Source organism: Girardinichthys multiradiatus, chromosome 5, assembly GCF_021462225.1.
Source record: "Girardinichthys multiradiatus isolate DD_20200921_A chromosome 5, DD_fGirMul_XY1, whole genome shotgun sequence".
In the NCBI taxonomy this organism is placed as follows: Eukaryota; Metazoa; Chordata; class Actinopteri; order Cyprinodontiformes; family Goodeidae; genus Girardinichthys; species Girardinichthys multiradiatus.
The window spans coordinates 29673635-29701463 of NC_061798.1; the positions used below are offsets into that span (position 1 = coordinate 29673635).

At 41.1% G+C, this 27829-nt stretch overlaps 1 protein-coding gene across 3 annotated transcripts; it reads left to right on the forward strand.

Moving 5' to 3' along the window:
- tmc6b (transmembrane channel-like 6b) lies at nucleotides 1-27687 on the forward strand. 3 transcript variants are annotated; one of them, XM_047364956.1, is made up of 21 exons: nucleotides 1-132; nucleotides 9439-9605; nucleotides 10204-10331; nucleotides 11752-11910; nucleotides 14564-14719; nucleotides 14816-14924; nucleotides 15013-15097; nucleotides 17606-17863; nucleotides 19719-19924; nucleotides 20013-20157; nucleotides 20314-20469; nucleotides 22361-22533; nucleotides 22633-22726; nucleotides 22826-22935; nucleotides 23932-24027; nucleotides 24390-24465; nucleotides 24785-24918; nucleotides 25632-25808; nucleotides 25967-26045; nucleotides 26152-26238; nucleotides 27226-27687. In XM_047364956.1, the coding sequence occupies exons 2-21, from the start codon at nucleotides 9550-9552 to the stop codon at nucleotides 27238-27240; spliced, it is 2499 nt and encodes an 832-aa protein (XP_047220912.1). In that variant the 5' UTR covers nucleotides 1-132; nucleotides 9439-9549; the 3' UTR covers nucleotides 27241-27687. The 3 variants fall into 3 exon arrangements, with proteins under 3 accessions (XP_047220912.1, XP_047220914.1, XP_047220913.1); XM_047364958.1 differs by having other exon boundaries at nucleotides 2-132; nucleotides 22364-22533; XM_047364957.1 differs by lacking the exon at nucleotides 1-132 and adding an exon at nucleotides 315-497.
- Nucleotides 27688-27829: the final 142 nt, after the last annotated feature.

The following is a 27829-nucleotide window of genomic DNA, read 5'->3' on the forward strand; positions in this document are numbered from 1 at the left end:
ACATGTGTGAAACCTGTATTGGTTTGCTTTAACATAAAAAAGTAAATGTGTTAATGGTTTGTCCCCCCTGCTGGTGCTTGACTGACGGACGAGGCGAGGGGGAATCAACTGGTTTGTCAAGTTAGCGACTAGGTGAGTAAACAGTTCAGAACGTTAACCGTAATTTTTATATTTATTGTATTTTATATGACCACATCTTGCTTATTAACGTCTATAAGATGTTTACTTTTGAATGAAACGCTCTGTCATGTTAATAAAGCGTGTAAAACAAGTTTGCTCGTAGACCGCCGCTGTCCGTTAGTTAAAGTTTAAGCTAGTCGACAACTGTAAAAAGTAGGAGTCAGAGGAGAGTCGTTGTTGTCGGGCTTAAACTGCACAGGCTGAGGGAGATGGTTGTTGATCCGAGGTTGGAGCTCATTAGGCAGAGATAGTTTGAGATTCACAGTCTGTGATGAACGAGTTTTTCCGGCTGGCAGGTTGGATTGTTCTACCAGCAGGTCAGGGTACTTCTGTCTCTGTATATAACAGGAACTTTTTGTTCTCATATTCGTGTTCCCAGTATCCCTGAATGGCTCAGCAGTAAACCTATAATTTAGAGTCCACCGCCCTGAATGGGAAACAGACCTCAATATGAAATCACTGTGTAACTGGATACCTACAGTAATGTTTTATTAGTTGGCAACACGAGCTTGCTCAAGAAGAGATCACTGCAAAATCAGATGCTCTGTTGAGCAACTTTGTTTCTCAATACTTGGCATTATATGATCAACTGACCCTGCAGTGTAAAATAATTGGGATTGTAAGTACTTGCCTCTGAATGTTACTGCATAGTATTATTAATAAAATACCTTTCAATGATACCACTGTTATAGCTGTGTGTTGGTAAGTAAGCCACCTACTGTTTTAAATGCTGGAACATTGTGTATCATGTAAAATGTTTTGACCCAAGATCACAAAAAACTGCTAAATATTTTTTGGGGTTATAGATATTGCCATAAAACTAGTAATTAACTGAGCTATTAATAAATGACAGAGAGTCACTGATCAGGTTATTTCTGGCGATACCGATTCCCAGTTTTCTTTCACCTTTTCCACCAAATTAGTTCCAGTGCTAAACTGGTGCAAGTGCTTTCTTAGCACCCATGTGTCAGTCAAAACGTTTTTTAGCTTTGTTTTTGATCTGCCTAATTTTAGACTGAAAACGTAACAACATCTAAGCTTTAACTTTAAAAAACATTGGATTAGCATCAGAATAACAAAAAGCTCACTCTGTTTTTTGTGATATAACCTGTCACAAAGTGTTAGTTGGTTATTGCGCTGCATAGAGCTGAGTTGACAGATATCTACTGAAATCCATAAACACCATTTCCGACTCAGTTCTTTAGCACTGTCTGCATTTTCCTGTCGCCAGGGGATGTTAAGACATTGCACGGCTAAAGGTCGTGTTTAACTCCCGTTTTTTTTTTGTTTTTTTTTGCAGGGATTGTGAAACATTCAAAAACATCACTTATTGTTCAAAAACTGTGCTTATGAATTTAGTTGGAGTTATTAGGGCATCTGTTTGTGATGGTACTGAGATAAATATGCTTGGTATAATTCTTGGTTTCCTTGCACTGTTATCTTCAATAAAAAAAACTTAAAATGAAATGGCCGTAGGATCAAACATTCATTCAATGAGAGGCTTATTGTGACGCAGTGATGTGGCTCTGAGCTGCCTCTTGGTTTGTGAAACCAGACCGGTTCTTTTAAATACCAGCCAAAAACTTGCTCTTGCTCCTGCTCTGGTGAAGCACTAGATCCACTTTGTTAGAAAAACACTATGATGGGACTTTGTTTGGCATAATAATAGTTATTGGTTACCAATACTAACATTGTTTGAATACGGAAGATGTAAATGACCAGCTTTCACAGCTATTTTTAATTATTTAAAGCACTGAGTGGATTTAAAAATCCTGTATTAGGATTGTGACATAAACTTTGTAAGGCATTTGCTTCCACAGCTGGATCTGTTGTTGGTTTTCCTCAGCACTGTGGGAACTGAGTGCCTTGCAGTTGTCTAAAGCAGTCAGACTAGACAACAAACCGCATTCCTTCTTCTTTCCCACTGTCCTTCAGCCCCATGTGTTACCTCTGATTAATGCATTGGGTTCTGTTCTGGATAACATACGCCCATATTTGTGATGCAACAATTTGATCTTTAGTCTTGGGTGTCTGCATTGTTAGTCTGCTCCTATGCTTGTTTTGCGACTTTTAAGAAGTTTCTTTTTCCATCAGCTTTTAACTGAATTCAGCTTAAACTTATATGCAACCTGTCAGTATACTGGAGTCGACCCTCTCACTGTTTCAAGTATATTTTATTTGGCAGAAGAACAGCTCAACTCTGACCAATGTTCCATATGTTTTGTCCCACCCCCACATATCCTTCTCTAGCTGTAGTCTCAGATGACTGTTGTGTTGTAAGTATTAAAGTTGCACAGAAAACACACAGAGGATGAAAAAGGTGTAACATGATCCTGGAAATGTCTGGTAATGATAAAAACCTTTATGTGAGAGCAATAAGGAAAATATGTTTGCAGCCGCTTGTTGTAACAGGGAAGAACAAGGCAGAAAAGAATGGTTATAAAAGGACATTTCCAAACTATTTAGGCATTTTGCTGGCTGATATTCAGAGCTCCGCCAACGTATGTGTTGCATGAATAGTATTCACTCGGGACTAAATCTAGAAATGCCTCCACCGAATAAAAGGATCTGGGTCTTTGTCTCATCTGATGTCGCTGCACATTCCTCACATGCATAGATGCAATTAAGCACTGTGTGCCCATTATTGTTCAGGCAGGACAAATTACATTGTTGTTTTTTTATGAAACAACCTGTGATTGGACTCTTCAAAATACTTTTCAGTGAGTAAACATGTTTGTATTAGCTGTATTAATAAAACCAGTTGTTGGGTACAATATAGAGGTCGCATCTTGACCTGGGATTATTTAACTACACTATCTTGCAAAAGTTCTCCAAATTTATCTGATTGTAAAGAAATTTTTTGAAGCCTACTTCTCCTTAGGTGACCCTATAGATTTTCTTTTGAATTTAGTTCAGGGCTTTGACTAGGGCATTCCAGAACTGAAATGTTGAAAAATAAAATCTCTCTTCAGCTGTCTAGCAGACACCTGAATGTATTGGCTCCAAACTGACTGGTATTAGAACAGTTAATATTTTCGTCCATCTAGAGAAAAGGTAATGACATATCTTTACTCTGTTTTTCTTTTTACTAAAAGCTGTGACCTCCTCACACAAACCCTAGGAATATGATGCCTTTATTTTGGAAGATACAGGTTTAAGTTCAGTCTACACAGGTTAAACTAATTTAATTTTTGTTCATAGTTCACCACCTGAACATTTTCAACCATCATGAGGTTGTTGTAAAATTACATAAATAAAAGTGAAACTAAACCCCAAATCAACTTGTTTTTGCAGATAAATTGGGCCTTTAGTGTGCTATCTTTATGTTACTGTTAAACCTATTACAGTTTCATGTAAACTTGTTTAATTCTGCGATATTTGTCCTAAAACTGTCTTGAGTGCTGCCCTCTTTGGGTTAAATGGTGGCTACTGCAGTTAAGTCTTACTATTGGTTCAAACGGTACAGCTTGGCACATGTCTACGTCACAGCCCCGCGTTCGGGTATAAAACCATCTCACTCGGGGCGCGGCGCTGGTGTTGTAGGGGTCTGTCTATGTCCTCTTTCCTGACTACCTACTGTCAAAAAATGGAAAGTAAAGACCTTTAGTGCCAAAAAAACATATATATATATATATATATTTATATATATATATATATATACAGGGGTTGGACAATGAAACTGAAACACCTGGTTTTAGACCAGAATAATGTATTAGTATGGTGTAGGGCCTCCTTTTGCGGCCAATACAGCGTCAATTTGTCTTGGGAATGACATATACAAGTCCTGTACAGTGGTCAGAGGGATTTTAAGCCATTCTTCTTGCAGGATAGTGGCCAGGTCACTACGTGATACTGGTGGAGGAAAACGTTTCCTGACTCGCTCCTCCAAAACACCCCGAAGTTCCTCAATAATATTTAGATCTGGTGACTGTGCAGGCCATGGGAGATGTTCAACTTCACTTTCATGTTCATCAAACCAATCTTTCACCAGTCTTGCTGTGTGTATTGGTGCATTGTCATCCTGATACACGGCACCGCCTTCAGGATACAATGTTTGAACCATTGGATGCACATGGTCCTCAAGAATGGTCCGGTAGTCCTTGGCAGTGACGCGCCCATCTAGCACAAGTATTGGACCAAGGGAATGCCATGATATGGCAGCCCAAACCATCACTGATCCACCCCCATGCTTCACTCTGGGCATGCAACAGTCTGGGTGGTACGCTTCTTTGGGGCTTCTCCACACCGTAACTCTCCTGGATGTGGGGAAAACAGTAAAGGTGGACTCATCAGAGAACAATACATGTTTTACATTGTCCACAGCCCAAGATTTGTGCTCCTTGCACCATTGAAACCGACGTATGGCATTGGCACAAGTGACCAAAGGTTTGGCTATAGCCGCCCGGCCGTGTATATTGACCCTGTGGAGCTCCCGACGGACAGTTCTGGTGGAAACAGGAGAGTTGAGGTGCACATTTAATTCTGCCGTGATTTGGGTAGCCGTGGTTTTATGTTTTTTGGATACAATCCGGGTTAGCACCCGAACATCCCTTTCAGACAGCTTCCTCTTGCGTCCACAGTTAATCCTGTTGGATGTGGTTCATCCTTCTTGGTGGTATGCTGACATTACCCTGGATACCGTGGCTCTTGATACATCACAAAGACTTGCTGTCTTGGTCACAGATGCGCCAGCAAGACGTACACCAACAATTTGTCCTCTTTTGAACTCTGGTATGTCACCCATAATGTTGTGTGCATTTCAATATTTTGAGCAAAAACTGTGCTCTTACCCTGCTAATTGAACCTTCACACTCTGCTCTTACTGGTGCAATGTGCAATCAATGAAGACTGGCTATCAGGCGGGTCCAATTTAGCCATGAAACCTCCCACACTAAAATGACAGGTGTTTCAGTTTCATTGTCCAACCCCTGTATGTAAAAAGAAAAAGAAAAACATCTCACCCAGACACATGCCCCCGTAGCGAGTCAGGACCCGATCATAGCGTTTGATCATATGTTTTACTTGAGATAGCATAAATATACATGTAAATGTTATCTTTCTGAAAGTTTGTTACTGCTTAAAACATTAGCTCATGTTAGCAATGATGCTGCGACCTTCACTTTATCACACAGAAACTGGACCCATTCCGCCCTCCACTGCCTTGGCAGCGCCGGCTTTAGGCATCGCTGCGTCAGCACCTTGAGCCACTGACGAGGCTCAGACCCATTAGGCTCCACAAAGCCTCCCTCCCAGTTTACCTTCCCAAGTGATGGACGGAGTGAAAAATCTTCCATCTCAAAAGATCTTGCCATGGCGAAACTACCAGCATCGCTCTGCTCTCTCTTCATGTTTCAATATGTCACATTAAAGTAGCTGCCACTTTCATTCCTTAAATTTCATTCCTCTTCTCGTTACTGTTCTGCCTGTAAAAACCCACAGCTGGACCCACTCAGTGAGTCTAGCTTTGGGTTTACCACATGAACCAAGAAAATTAGGTGCAGAAACAACTCAGTAAAAATCAGTCTTGATGGTTAGGGTTCTTTTTTCATTCAACTTAAAGTGAGGGGAGACATATATATTATCAATTAAGAGGTCCCCTGTAAGACTTAAAAGTGTGCAACTGCCTAAACCACACCCCCACCACCATACACACACACACACACACAGCAGTCACCAGACTGTTACCTTTGAGGGGTAAATTTTCTTAAAAGTGCTTCTTAAAATGTGCTTCTTAAAAGTAGCTAATGATTTCCATAAAGGTTTCCTAGTTTAGTGTTCTTTCCCGAACACAGTGCTGTTTAATAACACCAGGAAGAGTTGTGCCGAGTTCAGCTTTGTATTGTAAATGGTAGTCTGACCCATTACTCAAAACCCTCTATTTCTTTAGTTTTACATCCACTAAAATGAAAACCACCACCGTCAAACAACAAATCATTTGTTATGCTCTGTTTGAATGAAAATCTGATAATGGATTGGAGCATAATCTTTAATGTATTGATTATGATAATCTAGTAATAAATTTTTTTTCCATTGGCTTTAAAACTATTATCTCGGTCTAGGAACCTGCAACAGATTCAGTTGTTTTATGCTCAGCGCTTGTTAATTTTTGTTGAATCAATACAAAGTTTCTATAAATTGTTTGTTTGTGTTTGAGTCCTAAGAAAAGGAAAATGGATCAAAACCAGAACTGACATGTCAAAGAAGGAAAACTGGAAAATTGGTTTTGGCCAGTAAAACCTTAATGGGTGCATAGCTAATTGTTTGTTTCAGAAAATTACAGATGCGCTTTTTTGTTGATTCTTACCTATTCAAAATGTATTACATTCATACAGATCTGTTTGTCTTCTGTCTTAAATGTGATAACAGCTTTACGGTTTGTTTTTAAATGGACGCTGTACATTAACTTACACATGGAACAGGTGCCCATGTCAACAAATACTTTTATTAAAGTCATTTTACCTGGTTGAAATCCAGTTTTATTATTACCTCTGTAATTTACAGTAAAGAAAACTCTGCATTATAAATGCCATAGAATAAATATGCTGATTTATGGCAGCCGAGAACAGGCACCCCTGCTTTAAGATCTCATTCTAACGGGAAAACAAATCTCATGATAACACAGCATTTGTTTTGAGAAAAAGTCTTTTTTGAGCTCACATGCTGATTATGATGCAGAAATCAATCCTTTTTATTTTGTAATCATTTAGTATCATTGATTATTGACAAACTAAAGAAGTTATTTATGTGTGGTGTCATTGTTGGTATGTTTGAATGGCATTACTTTAAAACAGAAAAAGTTACTACCTCAAACTTTGTCTAAAGAAACATCTTAATGAACTCTGTATTAGTCTAAGGTGATATAATGGTACAGACAGGGTCTGATTGTAGAAAAGATCTACCTTGATCTTTACTTGCTTTCAAACAAAAAAAAAAATCTAATGGTACGAGGAAGCTTTTCTTATATTCCAGGTGTTTCCAGTACTTCCAAATGTTCAGATAATCCCAGCGATGCCCCTTGAATATTTCCACATTTTATCATGTTACAACCATAAACTTAAAGGCAATTTACAGCATTTTATGTGAAAGACTGACACTAAGCATTTTTTTTGTAAAGAATGGTAAATGGTTTATATATATATTTTCTTTTTACAAACAAATGTGTATTCTGCCCCCTTAAAATCCTGCACAAGTTGCCAACTGTCTTCAAAAGTCTTTATAAATGCCAAAAAGAATTTGTAATTTTATTGTTAGTCATCAGTTTTGCAGATCTTTGTCCTATCCAGATGTTTTCCCCATGTCTAAAGCATTTTTGGATAGTTCTTGTAAAGGTGTTTTATTCATCATTGATGCACATCTGGGCTCGTACTCGTACCCGTCGTCTTCCGCTTTATCCGGGACCGGGTCGCGGGGGCAGCAGACTCAGCAGAGATGCCCAGACGTCCCTCTCTCCAGACACCTCCTCTAGCTCCTCTGGGGGGAGCCCAAGGCGTTCCCAGGCCAGCTAAGAGACATAGTCCCTCCAGCGTGTCCTGGGCCGTCCCCTGGGCCTCCTCCCAGTGGGACGTGCCTGGAACACCTCCCGAGGAAGACGTCCAGGAGGCATCCGGTATAGATGCCCGAGCCACCTCAACTGGCTCCTCTCGATGTGGAGGAGCAGCGGCTCTACTCCGAGTCCCTCCCGGATAGCCGAGCTCCTCACCCTATCTCTAAGGGAGTGCCCGGCCACCCTACGGAGGAAGCTCATTTCAGCCGCTTGTATCCGGGATCTCGTTATTTCAGTACTCCACTTGAGGCAGGAACTCCCCTCCAACCTGAAGAGGACAACCCACCCTTTTCCGGTCGAGAACCATGGCTACGGACTTGGAGGAGATGATTTTCATCCCTGCCGCTTCACACTCGGCTGCAAACCGGCCCAGTGCGTGCTGTAGGTCTTGGCTAGAAGGTCTGATGATACGACAACAAAGTTGATCATTGACCTCCTGCCTAGGGTGTCCTGGTGCCAAGTGCACTGATGGACACCCTTATGTTTGAACATGGTGTTCATTATGGGCAATCCGTGACTAGCACAGAAGTCCAATAACAAAACACCGCTCGGATTCAGATCGGGGAGGCCATTCCTCCCGATCACGCCTCTCCCGGTGTCACTGTCGTTTCCCACGTGGGCGTTGAAGTCCTCCAGCCGAATAATGGAGTCCACGGGAAGGGCACTATCCAGCACCCCTGACAGGGACGCCAAGAAGGCCAGGTACTCCGCACTACCACTCGGCCCGTAGGCTGAAATGATAGTCAGAGACCTTTCCCCAACCCGAAGGCGCAGGGATGCGACCCTCTCATCCACTGGGGTAAACCCCAACACTAGACGGCTGAGCTGGGGGTCGACAAGCAAATCCACCCCAGCCCGACGCCTCTCCCCATGGGCCACTCCAGAGTAGAAGAGAGTCCAGCCACTCTCGAGGAGATGGGTTCCAGAGCCCACGCTGTGCGTGGAGGCGAGCCCGACTATTTCTAGTCGATATCTCTCGACCTCCCGCTCAAGCTCAGGCTCCTTCCCTCCCAGCGAAGTGACATTCCACGTCTCTAGAGCCCCAGCCATTCCTCACTAAAGGTTAAATCTGTACATCTGTGATTCATTTAAACAACAGACCATATTCTCTCTGGATGTTTGATGAAACTTTTTATGGAGCTGTAACACATACATAAAGCCAGATTTATAGCAGGATAACTTGTCTTGTCCAAATTTCCCATATGACAAACTCCCTATATTTTGTCATTATCATTTGGTGTCTCATAAATATTCATTTCAGTGGCGACAGCTGACTCTGATGACGGTCCTCAGTCACAATAGATCTCTTATAGGACTGAACAAAATGACGTAATTCCTCATGACAAGGCAGAGAACATGAGTCATTGTCATTTTATGCTTAAGGTTGACAACTCTGGATGTGGACAACAGGGACAAATAGAATGATGATATTTAAAGCTGTAAACTGATAACTACTTCCTTTAAGTGGTTACACATTTCTGTTTGTTATTTCTGTTTCATACTGATGTATGAAAGACCAGAAATCCACAGCTGGTTGATGTTCAGTCAGTCTCTTCTGTGTGTTTCTGTACGTGTTGGTAAAAACAGTTCAGGACAAGCAGAGACACGGCACAAGCACTGGATTGAAAAGGAGACTGTTGGCATTTTTCACTCCAACCATACTTCAAACACTCATTGCAGCTCCTCCTCTAACTTTCCTCCCCCTCCTTCTGCAGATTAGGAAGCAATACCATGGTCGGAGTAGAGTGCAGGTCTGAGCAGGCGAGGGTGTGATCGCTCCGAGAGGTTGGTAGCTGGTCAGGCCGAGGCGGCAGAGGAGAAGAAGAATGGCTCGAAGTGTTGACTTTGACCTGAGTCACACCCTCATGGAAGCTGGACTGGAGTAAGTCTGATTGTTCCTCTTGTTGTAACGTTTGTCCTTAATCCTTTTTTTTTGTGTTTTTTTTGTTTGTCATGTTGGGTCTTGTTCATTAAACCCTGTCTGCGGATGGAGTGTCACTCAGCATAAAGGGAGGGAGAGCAGGAAGAAAAGATCAAATAAAAAGGAGGAACATACTGAACTCTGGCCCAGGGTTTTTGTTTGTGTTTTTGTGCAGCATGATTACCTGCTGCTCCCATCTAGTTCACGTCCTTTACTCAAAACCTTTCCTTCCTGTGGTATCTGTATAGAGATCAGAAGGAAATAGACTTGTTGTCTCTTGTGTCTTTTTTTTACACCAAAAGAAAAAACAGGCAGACTTGTCGACTTGTATTTACAATACGTTAAGAAGGATGATTACATAAACGCTAATTCTACTGTAATCATAGGTTGTAGTTACTACCCATGTTGTTTCTTATTAACTGTATTTCATCTGCGGTAAAGATAGTTCCTTCTCATCCTCAAACGTCACCCCCTTGATGTTTACTGAAACATCTAGCCTGTACTAATCTGTCGTTCGCTTTTAATCCAGTGCCTTGTCCATGTGTTGTGTGTCTGTTAGAAGCCCAGCAGATGAGGATGGTGTCCATGATTCGTTCAGCCAGCTGATCGCAGAACAGAATCAGAGCGAAGGGCTGTCTGCCATCGAGCTGCAGGATCTGCAGAGGGATCTGGAAGAGGAGGGTCAAGGTGCTCTTAATTGAGGCTCACTGCTTGTGAATTGAGAATATTAAAAAAAGCCTAAATTAAAGGGGATGTAAAAACATTCTTGTAGCTTTTGCTTTTCAGTTGTGCTAATGCTATTTGTCCATAGCAAATTCAGAAATATGCAAAAATCTTCCAAGAACAAATTATGATTAGCAAGCTGAGAAAACAGTTGAAGTTGCCTTAGAGCAATGACATTTCTCTTAGAACGCCAAACATGTTCATCAAAGCATTCAACAGTAGCCAGCCTAGAGTATTAGTGATGATAAAGTCTCCAGCTAGAAATTAAGTTCACATATTGAGGGGTTTGTCTTTTCCTTTGAGAGGGAGGAAGTCGGGAGAAATGTTTCTTAGTGCAGTAGCTAGCTAGGGATTTTAAAGTGCTCTGTGGTGAATACAATGTGTTTGAAATTGACCAAGGTGGGGAAGGATTTGCTTATTAAAAAAACTACAATTCTGGCAGCACTGACATGGATGCAGTTTCTGCTCCAGTTCTGACCAGTATTCTATATTCTGATGGGCACAGGAGTCTGCACCTCTGCTAAAATAACCGTGTCACCAGAATAGTTTATGTAAGGGAGCCATTCAGTGGTTATGCAAGTTTCACTTCTCTCCACATAATCAGTGTTTTAGTCCTGCACTACAGTAATATTGCTCTTGAAATGTTTTTCTGAGGACGCAGTTTGTCACACCTTTCACACTCCCAAGTTTATTTCAGTTAGTTTACTCAGAACATGTTTGGCCATAAAACATCATTTCAAGGTGATGGTACAGATATAATCGACGGAAGGGAAGTAAAAATACAAAGACGACAGGAGCAGTCAAACGTTCTCTCCTTCCTTTGGCTTATATACCTCAGACGCCAAGAAAAATGAAGTTGTAGCTGCAGCTAGTTATTATTGATTAAAACCATGCAGGAGGACTGTTTGACAAGTTATTGATTTGGTACAGTTTCCAGATATAAGCAGATATTTTGTGAGGACACAAAATAATAAAAAAATACAGTAAAAGAAGATCACCCACATTTTCTACAGGGATGATATATTAATAGCCAAAAAGTGGCGACACATCTATTCAACATATTTAAAAAAAAAAGGTATTTATTTTGTACTGAAAAAAATCTTTGGCCTCATTACCTTCACAGATTTCCAGATGGTGCAGTGTATGGTAGCACATTTCTTGTTTTTAGGGTGTGACATAAAAGGCCTTTTTTGTGTCGGAACAGTGCGTCTTTTAAAATGTACTCATCTACTTTTCTGATTTATCTTTCATACTTTCAACATTTGTAGGTTTTCTGACTCTAAAGAAATGTTATATTTGTTATTTAAAATCAAGACATTTTCTTTTCCCACCATTTTTGTATCAGTGCGTTCATTTTGTGTATGTGTGTGTCTAACTTTGGCAGACCATGTGGCACACTTGTCAGGCCCTGAGTATCGGGGATGGATAGGAAGTGGTGACACCGAAGAAGAGGACAATGAAAGACAAACAGACTCCCTCATCAAGGAACCCTGGTCTTCAGCCACCATGAAGATCCTCTCCTCCATGCCTAGTCGAACTATTGGTCAGTACTGGTTAAGTAAGGTTGGAATAGTCTATACTGATGACAGGAGGTTTTGTTCCACAGATGTTCTAGTGTCACTTGATATTTAGTTCCTCTGGGAAAATGAGAACAGACTCTTCTCACATTGCTGATTAAGTAACCTTTCTGAAAGGTTCTCTCCTCAGCAGCTTTTAAATGCTGTTAGAAAGCAGTTTCTCTATTGTGCTGTGTTACTAAACCCAGCCTCAGTATGGTGAAACCCGATAAGATCTTATGGCCATAAACAAACACTGAGTTGTTTTATATTGCCATACCCAATAAGTAATAACAGTTTCTTCTTACTGATAAATTCAGTATGAACACCAACCCTGGCATCACCATGTTTAAGAAGAAACGGATGTGTTGCAACTGAGCAGACTTTCGTGAGGAAGCAGTTTATCATCTTGCTTTCTGAGGAAGTTCAGGTGGTGCCGCATGTTTTTAGAGATGACTTCATAGATTTGCACTAAACCAACAAATCTTGTGTCACGTTACTGTTACTCTTGTGTCATATTCTTTGCTTCCTCCAACGTGTTTATTGACTTGTCCTAGTATGCTACAGCTGAATCTTAGTAAATTAAAATATATTACAATTTGGTAATTCAATGCAAAAAGGTAACCTTAGATTATAAATATAGATCTATGAAACACAGAGGGCTATAATTCTAACATTTATTTCTGATCATTTTTACCGTTATTGTCCAAACTTAGAGCAGCCATCTGCCGGAACATTTTCAGATCACTTCAAGCTTCCTTCTTTGTTTTCCAGCAGGACATCGGTGCTGCTTACATTGCATAAAGTACCAATACCTGCTTTAATGACCGTGGTGTCACTGTGCAGACTTAGCCAGCAAAGCTAAACCCCATAGAGAATCTATGGAGTATTGTCAAGATTATGATGAGAGACTCCAGACCCAACAGTGCAGATGAGCTGAAGGCCACTGTCAGAGCAACCTGAGCTTCCTTAACTTCTCAACAAAGCCACAGGCTGATCTCCATGCCATGCTGCTTGATGCAGGAAATCCCAACCAACTTTTGAGTGCATAAACTATACAGCAAATGCATATATATATTTCAGTAGGTAGACATTTGTGTCAGATCTGTTGTGTGGTACACCAGCTGCGCAGTGGCTCGGACAAAAGCGCTCCAGAGGGTCATTAAGGCGGACCAAAAGATTGTTGCCTGTCCTCCCCCCACTTTTGAACTTAACAGTTCCTGCTGTCTCCAAAAAGCCCGTAACATCCTAAAGGACTCACCCGGGTCCTGCTCTGTTTGAGCTGTTGCTGCCAGGTGGATCCTACAGATCAGTTAAGGCAAGAACAAGATTTAGCAACAGTTACCATTCAACAGCAGTAGATAAACTCAACACAGCCAGAATGCAAAGGAGATGCAATAATAGTCATAGTGGTATCAGTATTAATGTATGTGTTTTTATTGAATTCTTTTCAAAAAACTGCTTTTATTTTTCCATTTTACATACATTATTTATTGTTCATGCACCGACCAGATAGCTTTGTTTTCTTCATTTCATTGTTCTTGTGACAATGACAATTAAGGATATTCTGATTCTGAAATATCCTTTTTTTTTGGTTTAATGCATTATTATAAATTTTAGAGAAATTGCATTTTTGATTTGTATTAGCTGAAAGCCATAATGACCAAAAATAACAGAACTATAAGCTGGAAATAACTGTGAGTAATGATCTATATAAAATACAACTTGGATATTTATTTGGTCAAGTACATTACCATTGTGCTGATATTTTAATTTAGTGAGATGCACCTGAACAAAGTATAATTTTACATCAGGGATTGAAAAATTGGGATCTAGAAATCAGGATTCTGACATGAGCTCGGGAGCTCCGTTATCTCAGGAAGTACGCGTACATCTCAGTAAACTGGAATATGGGTTCAGACGAGGTTTGTCAGGTTAAAAGCACCTTTTGAAAATAACAACCTTTAAGCAGGTATTAAACATACCTTTCAATAAGCCCACATTTTTGTATTAAAATGTATTTTGCTGGTCTGATGTAATATTCTGATTTTAAATGGTGTTCTTTCGTTAGCTGTAAGTGGAAAATCATCATAATTAACAGAAGAAAAACATCAGTCTGTGTAGTTTTTATAATGTTTTTCACTGAGTGAATAGAGTTAAATAAATAAATACACTTTTTAATGAATTCTTAATTTTTGAGATGCACCCGTAGGTTCCTATAAATCAATGGTAGGCAGTCGATGTGGGTTAGGCTCTTGCTCAGTATCTCCTCTGGATGTCTCCTCTGGATGTCTCCTTGGAGACATGTTTCAGGCATGCATTAATTGGAATGGGTCTTTGGACCGCCTGAGACTTATGGGAGACTCTTGGCTGTCATGGAAAAGCCTCATTGTTCATTGAGGAGCTCATTGAGGAGCAGGAGAAGTTGGATTTAATAGATGGAGGTCAGAGGTCAGCAGTTTCAGTTCAGACTTCCATTTTGCTTCTATAAACATCCTTAGACATGTATGAACCAAATAAAAGTTAATCAGAGGGAAGCTGCACAGATTTGTATGTTGATGCAGATATGAGTCAGCTTTGGTTGAGACAAGATGATGAATAATACATACACCGACCAATCTGATCATTTTCATCCTCCAGGACGCAGCAGAGGAGCCATCATCTCTCAGTACTACAACAGGACCATGCTACTTCGAAGACGCAGGCAGAGCAGGCCGGCTATCAAAGACTACTCTCGCTCTGCCAGGCCCAGCATACGAGGTTATGGCGTGGAGGCAGATACTACAGACTCAGCAGGTGCAGAAAGCAAAGAAATCTTTGCTGGATAAACTGTTTGACAAAAATAAATCAGAAGGCTTTGTAATGTAAACAGCACTGTTGGATGTGTTGCAGAACGAAAGCAGGAGCGCTTGGTAAACAACCTGCAGAACCTCCCGGTGGGTGACAGAGTCAGAATGCTCCGGGCAATGCCTCTGAATTTGGCTGAGAAAAAAAAACTCAGGTACATTTGTTTTATTTTTTTCGCTCCAGTTTAAAAGCATTCTTGTTAATAAATCTGTATAATTTTCAGTTATTTTGTCTCTCATTAGGAGGTTGACGTTAGAAAAGAATAAACTGACACATTCCAGCAGTGGGATTTTCTGTTGCAGTCGTCTGAAATTGTACATCATTATAGTAAGTAACACTTAAACTATAATTGTTCAGTTTTTTTCCATCATTTGTTAGATATTAACTCCATTTACGCATGACAAAGTACATACAGCATCTTGCACAACTTATTCATACAATTTAAACTTTACATTTTTTCCATTTTGCATCCACAAACTTCACTGTGTTTTACTGGGTTGTGTTTGATAGACTTGCCCAAAGCAGTGTGTTATTGTGAAAAGGAAAACAATAAATGTTTTCTTTTCCCCCCTGATAATCTGTAAAGTCCGGGGTACATTTGCCTCCAATTACAGCTGCAAGTCTTCTGGAATGTGTCTCTACCAGATTTGCACATCTTTTACCCATTCATCTTTGCAAAATGGCTCAAGCTCAAATTGGATGGAGCAAGTTTGAGAATTCAGCTTTCATCTCTTTCCTCAAATTCTCATTTGGATTTATGTCTGGATTTTGACTGGGCCATTTTAACACATTAATATGCTTTGATCTACCATTGATCTACTATTCCTGCTCTGATTCTGTTTTTAAGGTCATTGTACTTGTTGGATGGTCTTTTTCCCCATCAGGCCTGACCAGCTTTCCTGTCCCTGCTCATGAACAGCAGCTTGATGCTGCCACCACAGCGTTTACTGTGGGGATGTTGTGCTCAGGGGGATGTGCAGTCGTGGTTTTCTGCTATGCATAGCATTGTGCATGTCGGTTAAAGGCTTCTTTTAACAAACCTTAAGGGCTCAACTCCTCTCAAAGATGTTCATATATATTAGTAATGCACAGTTGGCCCAGTCCATTCACACTATTGAGATATCCATAATTTATTTTGTAAATTGCTTGCTGAACAATGTGTGCTGGACTTGGTTTAAAAAAAAGGATGTGTGTTGGCACAAGAGCTGCTGAGGAGAGCGTGCTGCTCACGCCTACAGGGGAAGATTCTCGGTCAGCAGCCAGAATCAGGGCATGAAATGAGTTGCTGCTCTCCAACCACCTCCTCTGCACAGTATTTATTTTCTAAGGTATTCACACCAGGAACATCCTTTGGTCCGCTTGTTTGGTCCGGACCAAAAGCAAACTTTATTTTTTTCATTTGGTGCGGTTTGTTTTCACATTGTACTTTTTGCAAGTGAACTATTACTTGTAAACAAAGCCACGCGGGTGACGATCATTGTTCCCATTGGACAGAAATGACGGGGGCGGGACAGAGCACAAACCCGGACATTGAGGAAAACATCTATAGACGTGCTGCGTGCAGCACCTCTGTTCTGCATATTTATGCCGTTATTAAAGCTGCAATATTATTGTGAGGGTGAAGAGCAGCTCATTCTTTGAGACATTCCATTTATAATGTTGGAACCCCGTCGGAGAATGCGTGCTGAACGCCGACGTTCTCTACGTGTCCCACAACAAGCCGGTAGCGTTGCTAAGCAACACACAGCTTATCAGGTATGATTACCTTACAACACACACCTTTGCTACCGGCTACGGTGGCTTCTTATGTCCAAAGAGACGTACACTTTTTGTAGTTGGTTCGGATCGGGGCTGGTTTGTATTCAGACCATAAGCGAACCGCACCAGAGTCTGTTTGGAAGCGGACCGAGACCACCTCAAAAAGTGGGTCTCGGTCCGGTTGTTTGGTCCGGACCAGGGTTCGCTTGAGTGTATTCACACCTGCACAAAATGTCCGGACCAAGGGGGCAAACGAACTCTGGTCCGTTTAAAGCGGACCAAAAGTGGCAAGTGTGAATACACCCCTAAATTTAAAATGATCTGCAGAATATTTTGCTCTCTTGTTCTTTTACAGCCTGAATGAAAATAGACGGGTCTCTACATGTTGTGGAAAATACAGTTACCTTGTTGTCAGCATGACCAGGCAGAGATTACATATTATATCGTGTGCTGACTTCTTGTGAAGAGAATCAGATTTTTCTCGACTGGCCTGTAACCAGTCAGGGTCGTGCGTGCAGAAACTTGTGTGGTTCCAGTCACCAGCTGATCTCTCTGTGCGTCTGTTGCTTATCTTTAACACACTCTAAACTACAGTATGTTGGTCAAAAAGTGCTGCACAGACAGAGTGACACATTTGCCATGGAAGGAGCAATACAAGTTAAACTGACTTTCTATGCATACATGAGCATCTCTATTGATTCTGTATTTTGGCATTCTTGTGCATTACAAATAATTCTGCATTTGATAATAATGACAAAGGGAATTTTGTCTTAAAAGGGAGGAAAATCAAAGCATTTACAAGAATTGAGGAATAACTTTTTAGGATTTTGGGTGCAGCTTGTAAAACTTGACTTCCGCTTGTCACTAATCAGACAACTAACCTGCTGAATAATTGTAAAATCCTGTATAGCCTACGATAGATAAAACACTGGAAAACATACTCCTCAAACATTATCAGTAAATTAATTCAAACTAATGAGATTTTTGGCTCACAAAACCACACACCTATGCACTCTGTCTTGAATTGCAACAGTGATTTTATTGTTTTTCTGTTTCTCCTCCTCCATCTCCTCTCAGGCTTTGAGGCACAGCTGGTACAGCTGGTTATCCTTCCTGCACTCCCTCCATCTGTGGCAAATGCCGCTCAAGAGAGTCAGCGGGCGCTTTGGCACCGGGGTCCTCTCATACTTCTTGTTCCTCAAGACTCTTCTGTTCTTCAACCTGTTCCTGTTCCTGGTCATGGGTGGATTTTTAGTGCTTCCACAGGCAATTTACCCCCCAGAGCTGCATAAAAACAGGGAGCCCTTCACTGGGCTGGAGCTCCTCACCGGAGCGGTAAGCCATTTGCTGTGGCGCCAACACCCTTCACATGAAATCAAGTTTCACGATTAAACAAACATTCACCACACCATTTATTAGTTGACTAGTTTTACTCTAGGTCTTCACAGTGTCTATCGCAGCACCATCTCTTAAGGTGTGTTTTGACTGTGCTTTCCGGAACAGTTTTCAGTTTATAACTTGTTAGTCAGTCCAAGCTCTATGGAAAACTTAATGCTCAATTCCGATTTTTTTGTGAAATTCGATTTTTTTTTTTGCGTGCTCGTTCACATTTCCAAATATATGTGACTTGTGGTGATCTCCTGTGTGAACTGCATTCATACAACGTAAGTGTCCTGCATGCACAGTAGACGACACAATGACGTCACATGTAGCGAGCGTGCTTAGTGTTTGCGGAAGTTAATGTGGATGGAAATGTTGGACTGTATCTTGCGATTTTTTTATTTGTTTTCCAACCGGAGCCAGCACATTAACAACGTAATATTTTTAAGAAGTTCTAAAATAAAGTGAGCAACGTTCACCATGGTTGTTGTTTTTCTTCCTGCTTCCGCGTAGCAGGACCCAGAATAGTGACTTGATGACGTTTGTCGAGTATCAATGACGGACGATTCAGGTCGGATAAATGTGACCTGTACGTCATATATATATATAACTTTATTCTTACAGTGTGGTGGCTTTTATTTTGCGGTGGCGGTGCGCCCATAGATAATGTAGACGCCCTATCGAACGCCGAACAGTGTTCCGACGTCGCCACCATATTCGCGGAGTCAAATTGGAGAGCCAAAATACCTCTTACGTGTGCAGCATGGAATTGTTTGAACCGTTAAGGTGTCCAAACCAAATCATTGAAAGCTGGAGAGGTGTGATTGGGAGGAATGGCCTCCCCAATCTGATTTCGAGTGGTGTTTTGTTATTGGACTTCTGTGCTAGTCATGGATTGTCCATAATGAACACCATGTTCAAACATAAGGGTGTCCATCAGTGCACCTGGCACCAGAACACCCTAGGCAGGAGGTCGATGATCGACTTTGTTGTTGTATCATCAGACCTTCGGCCACAAGTTTTGGACACTCGGGTGAAGAGAGGGGCTGAGCTGTCCACTGATCACCACCTGGTGGTGAGTTGGATCCGCTGGAGGAGGAGAAAGCCGGACAGACTTGGCAGGCCCAAGCGCATAATGAGGGTCTGCTGGGAACGTCTGGCGGAGCCCTCGGCCAGGGATGTATTCAACTCCCACCTCTGGGAGAGCTTTGACCAGAATCTGGGGAAGGATGGAATCATAGAGTAAGAGTGGACCATGTTCTCTCGTCTACTGTCGATGCTGCCACCTGTAGCTGTGGCCACAAGGTCTGCGGTGCCTGTTGCAGCGGCAATCCTCAAAACCCGGTGGTGGGCACCGGCAGTAAGGGATGCTGTTAAGCTGAAGAAGGAGTCCTATCGGCTGTGGTTGGCTTGTGGGACTCCTGAGGTGGCTGACGGGTACCGTGAGGCCAAGCGTGCTGCGGCCCGGGCGGTGGCAGAGGCAAAAACTCGGGCCTGGGAGGAGTTCGGTGAGGCCATGGAAAAGGACTACTGGTCAAACGTATCTATATTTAAATAGTAGCTTAATTCTAAGGTTTTAAAAATTTCGGGTTTGTAAAAAAAAAAAAAAAAGCAAGATTTAAAATTATGTAACCAGACATTTGAACTCGTGTGGGTTTGGAGTTTTTGTTTGTAAAAACAAAAACAAATCTATTTTTGCACATTTTATCTGTTGTTAGCTTTTTACATTGTTGGTTTTACTTAGCTTAAGCACTCTTTGCAAACCTAGAGCTTAAAGGTTCCTGTCTGTAACACATTGTTTCTGTCTCAGGGCTACTTCTCTGACACCCTGATGTACTATGGATACTACAGTAACTACACACTGCGAAGCCACATGAATAACTGTACAGAGAATAACTTGCCCAGTTCTGCCAAACAGGAGTGCGAGTCAAAGTACCCCTCCTACAACATGCCGCTAGCATATTTCTTCACAATAGGGATGGCCTTCTTCATCACATGCATCATCCTGGTGTACAGGTGAGTTTTATTGAAAGACTGAAAAGACTGAAAGTTAATCTTAAAATTAACATAAATATCAAAATATTGACATTTTATTTCCCAAAAGCATGTCAAAATCGTTTGGTCAGAGCTTCAGGATCGACAAGTATCACGGTATGTTGGCCATGAAAGCCTTCTGCTCATGGGACTTCAAGGTCGTCAAGAAAAGCTCTGTCAAACTCATGTCTGAAAACATCTGCACCCAGCTCAAGGTACGTATAATCCCATTTTATCCTCATTTTCTACTCTGTCATGTTAAGAAAAGACAGGAATGTGAGCCAGCATTACTTGCTTAGTCCTCCATCACCACTTCCTTTTCTTTGACTATGACGTTTTATTTTACCACTCCCAACCTCCATTCTGTCTAGGAGCTGCTGGCAGAAGTAAATCAGCGGCACAATAAGAATACAGCGTTACAGAAGTTGTGGAGACTGATGGTTCATAGCCTGGCATGGACAATCTGCATTGCTGGTACCACTGGATGTGTGATTGCCATTTACTTCTCCTCAGATTACGTACACAAAGTAAGGCTAAATGGCTTGTTCTCCTTTTTTTGCCCACAGTCATGCAAGCAGGATGCCTCTGTTTCACTGTGTCACTTCCGCTGTTAAGGCAAATCAGACACAAACTCATGAATTGTTTAGAACAAACCGTCATAGTGCCCTCTAGTGGTTGTATGAAAAATGAAGTTTCTTGGCAATTTGATTGGTCTGGCATACAGTGAGTTACAATAATATTCTGTGTATTATATTAAGGTTTTATGTGACAGACACACAGAAGAGAAAGATTCTCAAATGGATGGTCAAGAATGCATGGTTTTGTCATTTTTTACCAACATAAATCTGGAGTTGTCCTGTCAACAAATTTTTCCACCTGCGCTGTGGATCTCTGCAGCTCCTCCAGAGTAATCACGGTGGCCTCTCTGGTTAATTCTTTCCACCTGAACTAATTCTCAGTTTAGGTGGACAGCCATATCTTGGTAGGTTTGCAGTTGTGCCATATGCTGTCTATTTTCAGAAGATAAATTGAACAAAGCTCTGTGAGACATTCAGAGGTTAGGATGTTGTTTTTTTAACATAACCCTGCTTTAAACTTCTCCACAACATTGTTCCCGACATGTCTGCTGTGTTCCTTGGTCTTCATAATGCAGTTTGTTCACTAATGTTCCATAAAATACATCTGAGGCCTTCAGAGAGCAGCTGTGATCATTCTGAGAATAGATTACATACAGGTTATCCGTCTTTATTCTTGAGGAGACTTTTAAGTAGGGCTTTCAGATTAAAGGGGTCTTAATATAATTGCACGCCATACTTTCAAATTATTTGTAAAAAAAATGGAAAATCATGTTTTAATTTACTTTTTACTTTTCAATTATGCACAACTTTGTGTTGGTCTGCCACATAAAATGCCAATAAAACACACTGAAGTTGGTGGCTGTATTGCAGAGGTTGCCTTAGACTTATTTGTTGTCTGTCATTTTGACTGACAGGGTCAAAATAATCCTGTCATATTTTTACCCATAGCGTTGTTTTTTTATGATATTAACTGAACATTCAAAAGCATTTATTTAGATTTATTCTAATTATATTCAGTCCAAACAAGATGAACAGAGAATCGGCATCAACCAGATGATTACATGTAACTTTTTCTCCACTGACTGTTGTCCCAGTAACTACATATAAACAATGAAATTAAACGATTGCACCTAAAATGTGAACAGATCACCTGCTGTGACCTGAACACACAGTCTAACATCTTCCTCCTGGAAGTGGGATTGCTGCAGAGGCTTTTGTCATGAGGTTACGGACAACTTCCCATGGCTGTTTTGATGTTTTTGTGGAGGCTGAATCCACGCTCTGCCGCCACACTAGAGATTGGAATTACAATCGCCTCTTCGGTCAAAGTTTTGAACTCAGGGAACATTTCTTCAATTGAAGTGATCAGAAGTTGGCATGACTCTCTGAATGAGGGGTTTCCTGATCCGGCAAGCACTCGCTTCAGCAGGAGGAAACAGCTAATTAATATGATAACTCGCCACCAAGTGATCAAGGGTGTAAATTACAATCTGTCAAAATAACAGGTGCCCTTCAGATTTCTTTTGTCATTGTTTCAACAAAAAAAAAACGGTCAAAAACAGAAAATATTCAGTTAACGTGACCCCTGCTGTAACGTCACAAAATGTGAAAAAGGTCAAGAGACATAAGTTATTTTGTATGACACTGTATGCCATTTTCACCCTAATCTGAAATCAAAAATATTAGTTGGAATATAAAACATTTAGACACATTTTCTCATTTTTAACACATGAAACAATCATTGATAACTGTGTGTGTATCTGAAAGACAATTAGACAAATACTTATTAGTCACTTTCTCCATTTTATCTACTTGTTGTTTTTGTTCTCTATATAACAAGCAGCAAAGGGCTGGTAATGTTTCCAGTGATTCATTATTGAAAGAAGCTAGCCTTTTGGCTCTGCCTGTCCTCGTCTCCCTCATCAACTTGCTGTTACCGGGCCTCTTTAACCTCGCAGCCTGGATGGAGGAGTACAACTCTCCATCTGTACGCACATATGTTGCAATCAGTCGGTGAGAACTGCAGGATTCTTGTTAAATCATATAAAAACTGTTTCATTGCTAAGAGACAGTGAAGTACCTTTGTTTTTGTCTGTTGTCTTTGTTTTATAGAAACTTGCTGTTAAAAGTGAGCGTGCTTGGAGTCCTCTGCTACCATTGGTTGGGTCGGGTGGCTTATAATTCTGACAGTGATATTTACATTAAGGTAACCTTATTAGAGAGGGATTACTTTCAAAAACGTAGTCATTTTGTTTCTTCTTGCAGAGAAATGCATTGCCTATAATAGATGTCTTCTGTTTTGTAGACATCATCTCAGTGCTGGGAGAGTTTTGTTGGTCAGGAGCTTTATCGCTTCCTTATCATCGACTTCATCTTCACTCTGCTGAATACCTTGTTTGGGGAGCTGCTCTGGAGGTGGGTAACTCTTTAGGGTCAGAGTTTTCATAATGCTGCTTCATAATCTGTTCAAATACCACTCAACAGGCCAGATGTCAGCAACCTTTACATTCCTAAAAGTCATGTTTGTCTTAAACGGCTGAATATCTGTTTAGAGTTGCAATACCTAAAAGATGTTTCCAGGGCGGCACGACCCTCTATTGTTCCAGCCTCTGCACCCGTAGTGGCTCAGTGTGGAGTGCAGCGTAGTGGGTTCCTGGGTTTTGGGGCAGCTGCGATGAATGTCCCACCCCCTTGCTTATCCTGGGGTCGTCTCACCAATGTGAGGGCATGGTGCCCCCTTCCGACCCCCATTGTTTGAGTCTTCTGCTGTGGATTGCCAATGCCTGCCTGGCAAGGCATTGGGGTTCCTCCTCCTTCCTGGGCGCCGAGGTGATTGGGTTGCAGGCTGGACGTGGCAAATAGTGGTTTGTGGGCGTGCCTGGTTGCTGTCTACCACGGGTTGGAGCAGCCTTAGGGAGCTACCTGCCTCTTGCTGCTCATGGGCACTGAGTGCTACAAAGTTTCAACCCTTCTCACCATTGTAAAATCTCCACAATAAGAGGTGACCAACTAGCACACACCAACTCCATACACACGCACACAACCATTCATGCACCCATACAAATAATCCAAAAAGTTGAAGGTCATACAAACAGGCTAATATGTTATTAAAGCGACCCGTCTTCTTTGAGGTCAGATGCAACCATGATTTAATAAAGTCAGTCAGGCGATTAGAATACCATCTCCAGATGTCCTTTTGTAGAGCAACACTGCCCTGTTACATGCAATGAATCAGGTTTTCTGATGTGTCTAATGTCCCTAATCTGAGGGGATTTTAGACCTAGTTCTCTATTTAAATATGTGATGACAGAAGAAAAAATACCTTTCTATTCCTTTTTGGTGTTTATTTACTCTAATGGCTTAATTTTTTATCAGTAAAGTCATGATGTGACGCTCTTTGCTTTTCTGCAGGATATTTTCTAACAAAGTGCTCAAGCACAAACGAAGACCTGGGTTTGATATTGCCAAGAATGTCCTGGATCTCATCTATGGACAGACATTAGCCTGGTAAGGACCATGTTGTTAGCATATACTACCCTTGTTCCAATGAAGTTGGGACGTTTTGTAAAACGTAAATAAAAACAGAATACCATGATTTGCAAATCCTTTCCCAGCTTTTTTGGAACGTGTGGCAAGCATCAAATTCAAAATGAGTGAATATTTACAAAAGAAAAATCAAAAAATGTTTATCAGTTTGAACATTAAATATCTTGTCTTTGTAGTGTATCCAGTTGCTTATAGGATGAACAGGAAATCATTGTATTCTGTTTTTAATTATCTTTTACACGTCCCAACTTCATGGGAACTTTGGTTGTACGTATGTATTTAGATGTGAAAGTGACGACTGTAATTTGTTTTATTCTCTCCAGGTTGGGTGTTCTCTTCACTCCTCTCCTGCCTGCTGTGCAGGTTCTTAAACTGCTGCTGCTCTTCTACATTAAGATGGTATTTACATTAAACTCAGTTACTCCTTTCATACCTTTTATATTTGGTTGGCATAACACAACACCCATGCTTCTATGCAACACATCAGAATATCATTTTGTTTTGACTGAATGTCACTTGTATGTTTTAAAAACCGTCTAGCTTGTTTCATAAATGTCTGCTTACTTTGTCATGATTAGATCAAATTGAGTTATTTGCTAGCGTCCCAGCAGCTTTGGCCTCTCAGTAATTTCCCCACCATGGAGTTCTCAGTTTCTGTAGATAAGTTGACCTCTGACCCCTTTGATTGTGTGTGTGTGTGTGTGTTTCCTTTCCTCAGAGCAGTGTGATGATGAATTGCCAGGCCCCCAGGAGGCCCTACAGAGTCAGCCAGATGACCACCATCTTCATCACCCTCCTGTGCTTCCCCTCCTTCCTCGGTGCCTCTGTGTGTGTCACTTACACCATGTGGAGGTACTTCAATACGACTCAGCAGTCTTTATCACCACTATAATCAGACACACAGTATAATCTAACAGCTGTGTCACCTATGAAACACTTAATAAGGAGCCGAGTAACTAACAGTTTCATATTATTGATTCATCTAAATTTATGACCTTACTAAACATTTACAGCAGTGGAAAATAGTTGTGAGACGTACATTTTTCCCCCACAAAATATATTGCTTCGGTTTTTTGGGTGGGAGATTTTCCCATCAAGTCCTGATCGTTATGAAGATTGATCAGATAAAATGTAATTAGTTGGCACACAATGACCTCCTAGCAGCATGTCAGTGTTTTTAAGGTTGGCTGAAGGGAGAGAAAAGGAAGCTGATATCCTTCTCATGCTCACTTGATAAAGAGCAACATGGTTGCTTTAAAAGTGCTTGGTGTTTGAAATGATTTTGTCTTTTGTTACTTTTAAGGAAACAGTTGCTGTCAGCATTGCTTAGCCTCAAAATCACCTCATAGGCAGGGAAACTGCTGCTAGGTAGCTTGTTCTAAAATCAACCACATTTTAAACGTCAACAACCTCAAGGAGACAGATCCAGCTGCCTTGAAGGAAGCTTCAGAGCTCCCGAGAAAGTCCAGCAAGTCCCACATCTGTCTGCTGAGGGATGTGAACACCAACGGTTATATTTTTTGTCATCTTTTTGTGTAAACATACACGCTATGTTCTGTTCGCAGTATCAACCCCTCAGAATCATGCGGCCCCTTCCGTGGGAGCAAAACCATGTTCCAGGCGGGGAAACACTGGATAGAAGAACTGGAAAAAGAAAACCCCCACTTGTCTCTGCTGGCCAGGGCTCACACCTATCTGGTGGAAAACCCCTTTTTCCTGTTTGTGGGAGCTGCCATTGCTCTGTGAGCTCATACACACACCTTCACACTCATTTACAAACGGTACTGTAGCTGGTTCCAAAAAACAGAATGTGCTGCTTGAAACGTACACTGCTAAACACTGGTATTATGTAGGTTGTCTAATTACACATGTTTTGACCGTTCATTTTTGTTTTTTCCAGGATTGTTATCTACTTTCATAGTCAGGTGGTGGACGGCCAACGGAAGATCATCACTTTATTGCAGGAGCAGATAGAAAATGTAAGACTGTCCCTAGTCTGATTAATTAGAAAGACAAACAACAGGCAGGCAGACTACAACATTCCCCTCACTCATGTTTCCTGTTATATTTCATTTCTCCATGTAGGTGGGAAAAGATAAAAAGTTCCTAATTACTCGGCTTCAGTCCATGCATGAGCAGAAAAGGACCCCAAACCGAAGCCTCGCAAGTCAGGTCAGTCTTTGGATTGTAGAACAACAGACTTGTTGGAATCTGCACAATTAATTTGGTTTTGCTAAATTTCTGCACGTTTCTGCCATGTTTCTCTGAACGTTTATTTCTCAGAGGTTCATTTCCCAGAAGCTGCCTAATTATTTGACGGGACTGCAGATACTGGGGAGAAAAATAAAAACATATTGAGGCTTAGCGCAGGATTTGTCAGGATAATGATGGCAGAAATCACAGGCGGTTCTAGTAGAACTGAGAATCCTGCATTGCAAAACCTTAAAAGACCAGGAGCAGGAGCCACACTGGGGTTTTTGGACACCTGGATGTTTCATCAGAATATTGGAGGAGTGCACATTCATGCAGGGTCCACTATAGATTCTGGCTGGTGGTACTGAATGGGAGATTGGTCGCATTTGGATCAGCCTGAAAAACTCTGTTATAGACTGTCAAGAAAGCGTGTTTCTTCTTTTCGGCCTGTAGTTCTGTGCAATATTGAGCTGAACAGTTGGATTTAATTTGAGGCTTTGCTGCGTGATGAACTGATCTGGGTCTGATGGCTGTCAGAACCTCATCTAGCAATGCTAAAATGTGGCTGTTAAGTGGTACTATTAAAATAGCAAGTCACTTCACAGCATGTGCAGAGATTTACTTGTCAAAAAATGAAGCTTCAGGTTTTTTTATGTGTTTTACTGTCTTTAAATCTGGTCTGTGATGCTGTCATCATCTCCTCATCCTTGATGCAAATTCAGTGGGTGAGGCTGCTGATGCTGAGTAAACATGGTCGTTAAATGTAATGTTTTTTAAGGTAATACCGCTAGATTTCTCAACATTGGATTGTTTGTACGCCAGGATTTGACCAGTAAACGCACAGCTACATAAATCACGTTTGTCCTACAATCATTGCCGCACCCACTGACAGCTGCTGGACACAGAACTGAACCTCCCGTTTCTCTGTGGTTTTTTTCTTACCTTTCCTGTTTTTCGCTGCTGCAGGATTCTGGATGTTAAGGCCGCTGAGCCCCTGGAAGATAAATTTCCTCAATTGTCTGAGGAATCTTCAGCCACAGGGTTTGGAACTGGAATAGCAACAAGGAAAGATGAGCTGTATGGAACCACTGGCTATCTCTTTTGTAAAAGAAAAACTTTTTATAAATATTTATATACTTTTATCTTTGATACCTTATCTTCAAGGTTTGACAGAATTATGTGTCATAGGATAGAACAAGATCTTTTCAGAAGCTAACTGAACAACATCCAGATCATCTCTTCTAAAGGAGCACTTTTATACCAACTGTGAATTTTTTTTTCCTGTTGTAAAAATTATAACACATATTTTTTTTTGTGTGTGCCATTGATAAACTTTGGGTTTTCAGGGGTGTGTTGTTGTAAATGTGTTTTCTATTTTTCTTTTTATAGTGAAATCATCTCTGTGCTTAAGTAAATTACATTTTACTACCTCGGTGTGTATCTGTATTTATTTTGTTTAAAAAGGTGAGCTGAGTAGAGTATATGAAAATACTTTTAGAAACAAATGAACACGTCTGGATCCACAAGTAATCAAGTATTTATTACAAACATGCAAGTAAAAAGTAGAAAT

What these genes read in the sequence shown, in the direction of transcription:
- tmc6b (XM_047364956.1), top strand. Translation starts at nt 9,550, where the DNA reads ATGGCTCGAAGTGTTGACTTTGACCTGAGTCACACCCTCATGGAAGCT. An exon ending in TCTGGAAGAGGAGGGTCAAG is followed by an intron (nt 10,332 to 11,751) that starts GTGCTCTTAATT and finishes TAACTTTGGCAG; the next exon opens with ACCATGTGGCACACTTGTCA. An exon ending in TATGGACAGACATTAGCCTG is followed by an intron (nt 24,028 to 24,389) that starts GTAAGGACCATG and finishes TATTCTCTCCAG; the next exon opens with GTTGGGTGTTCTCTTCACTC.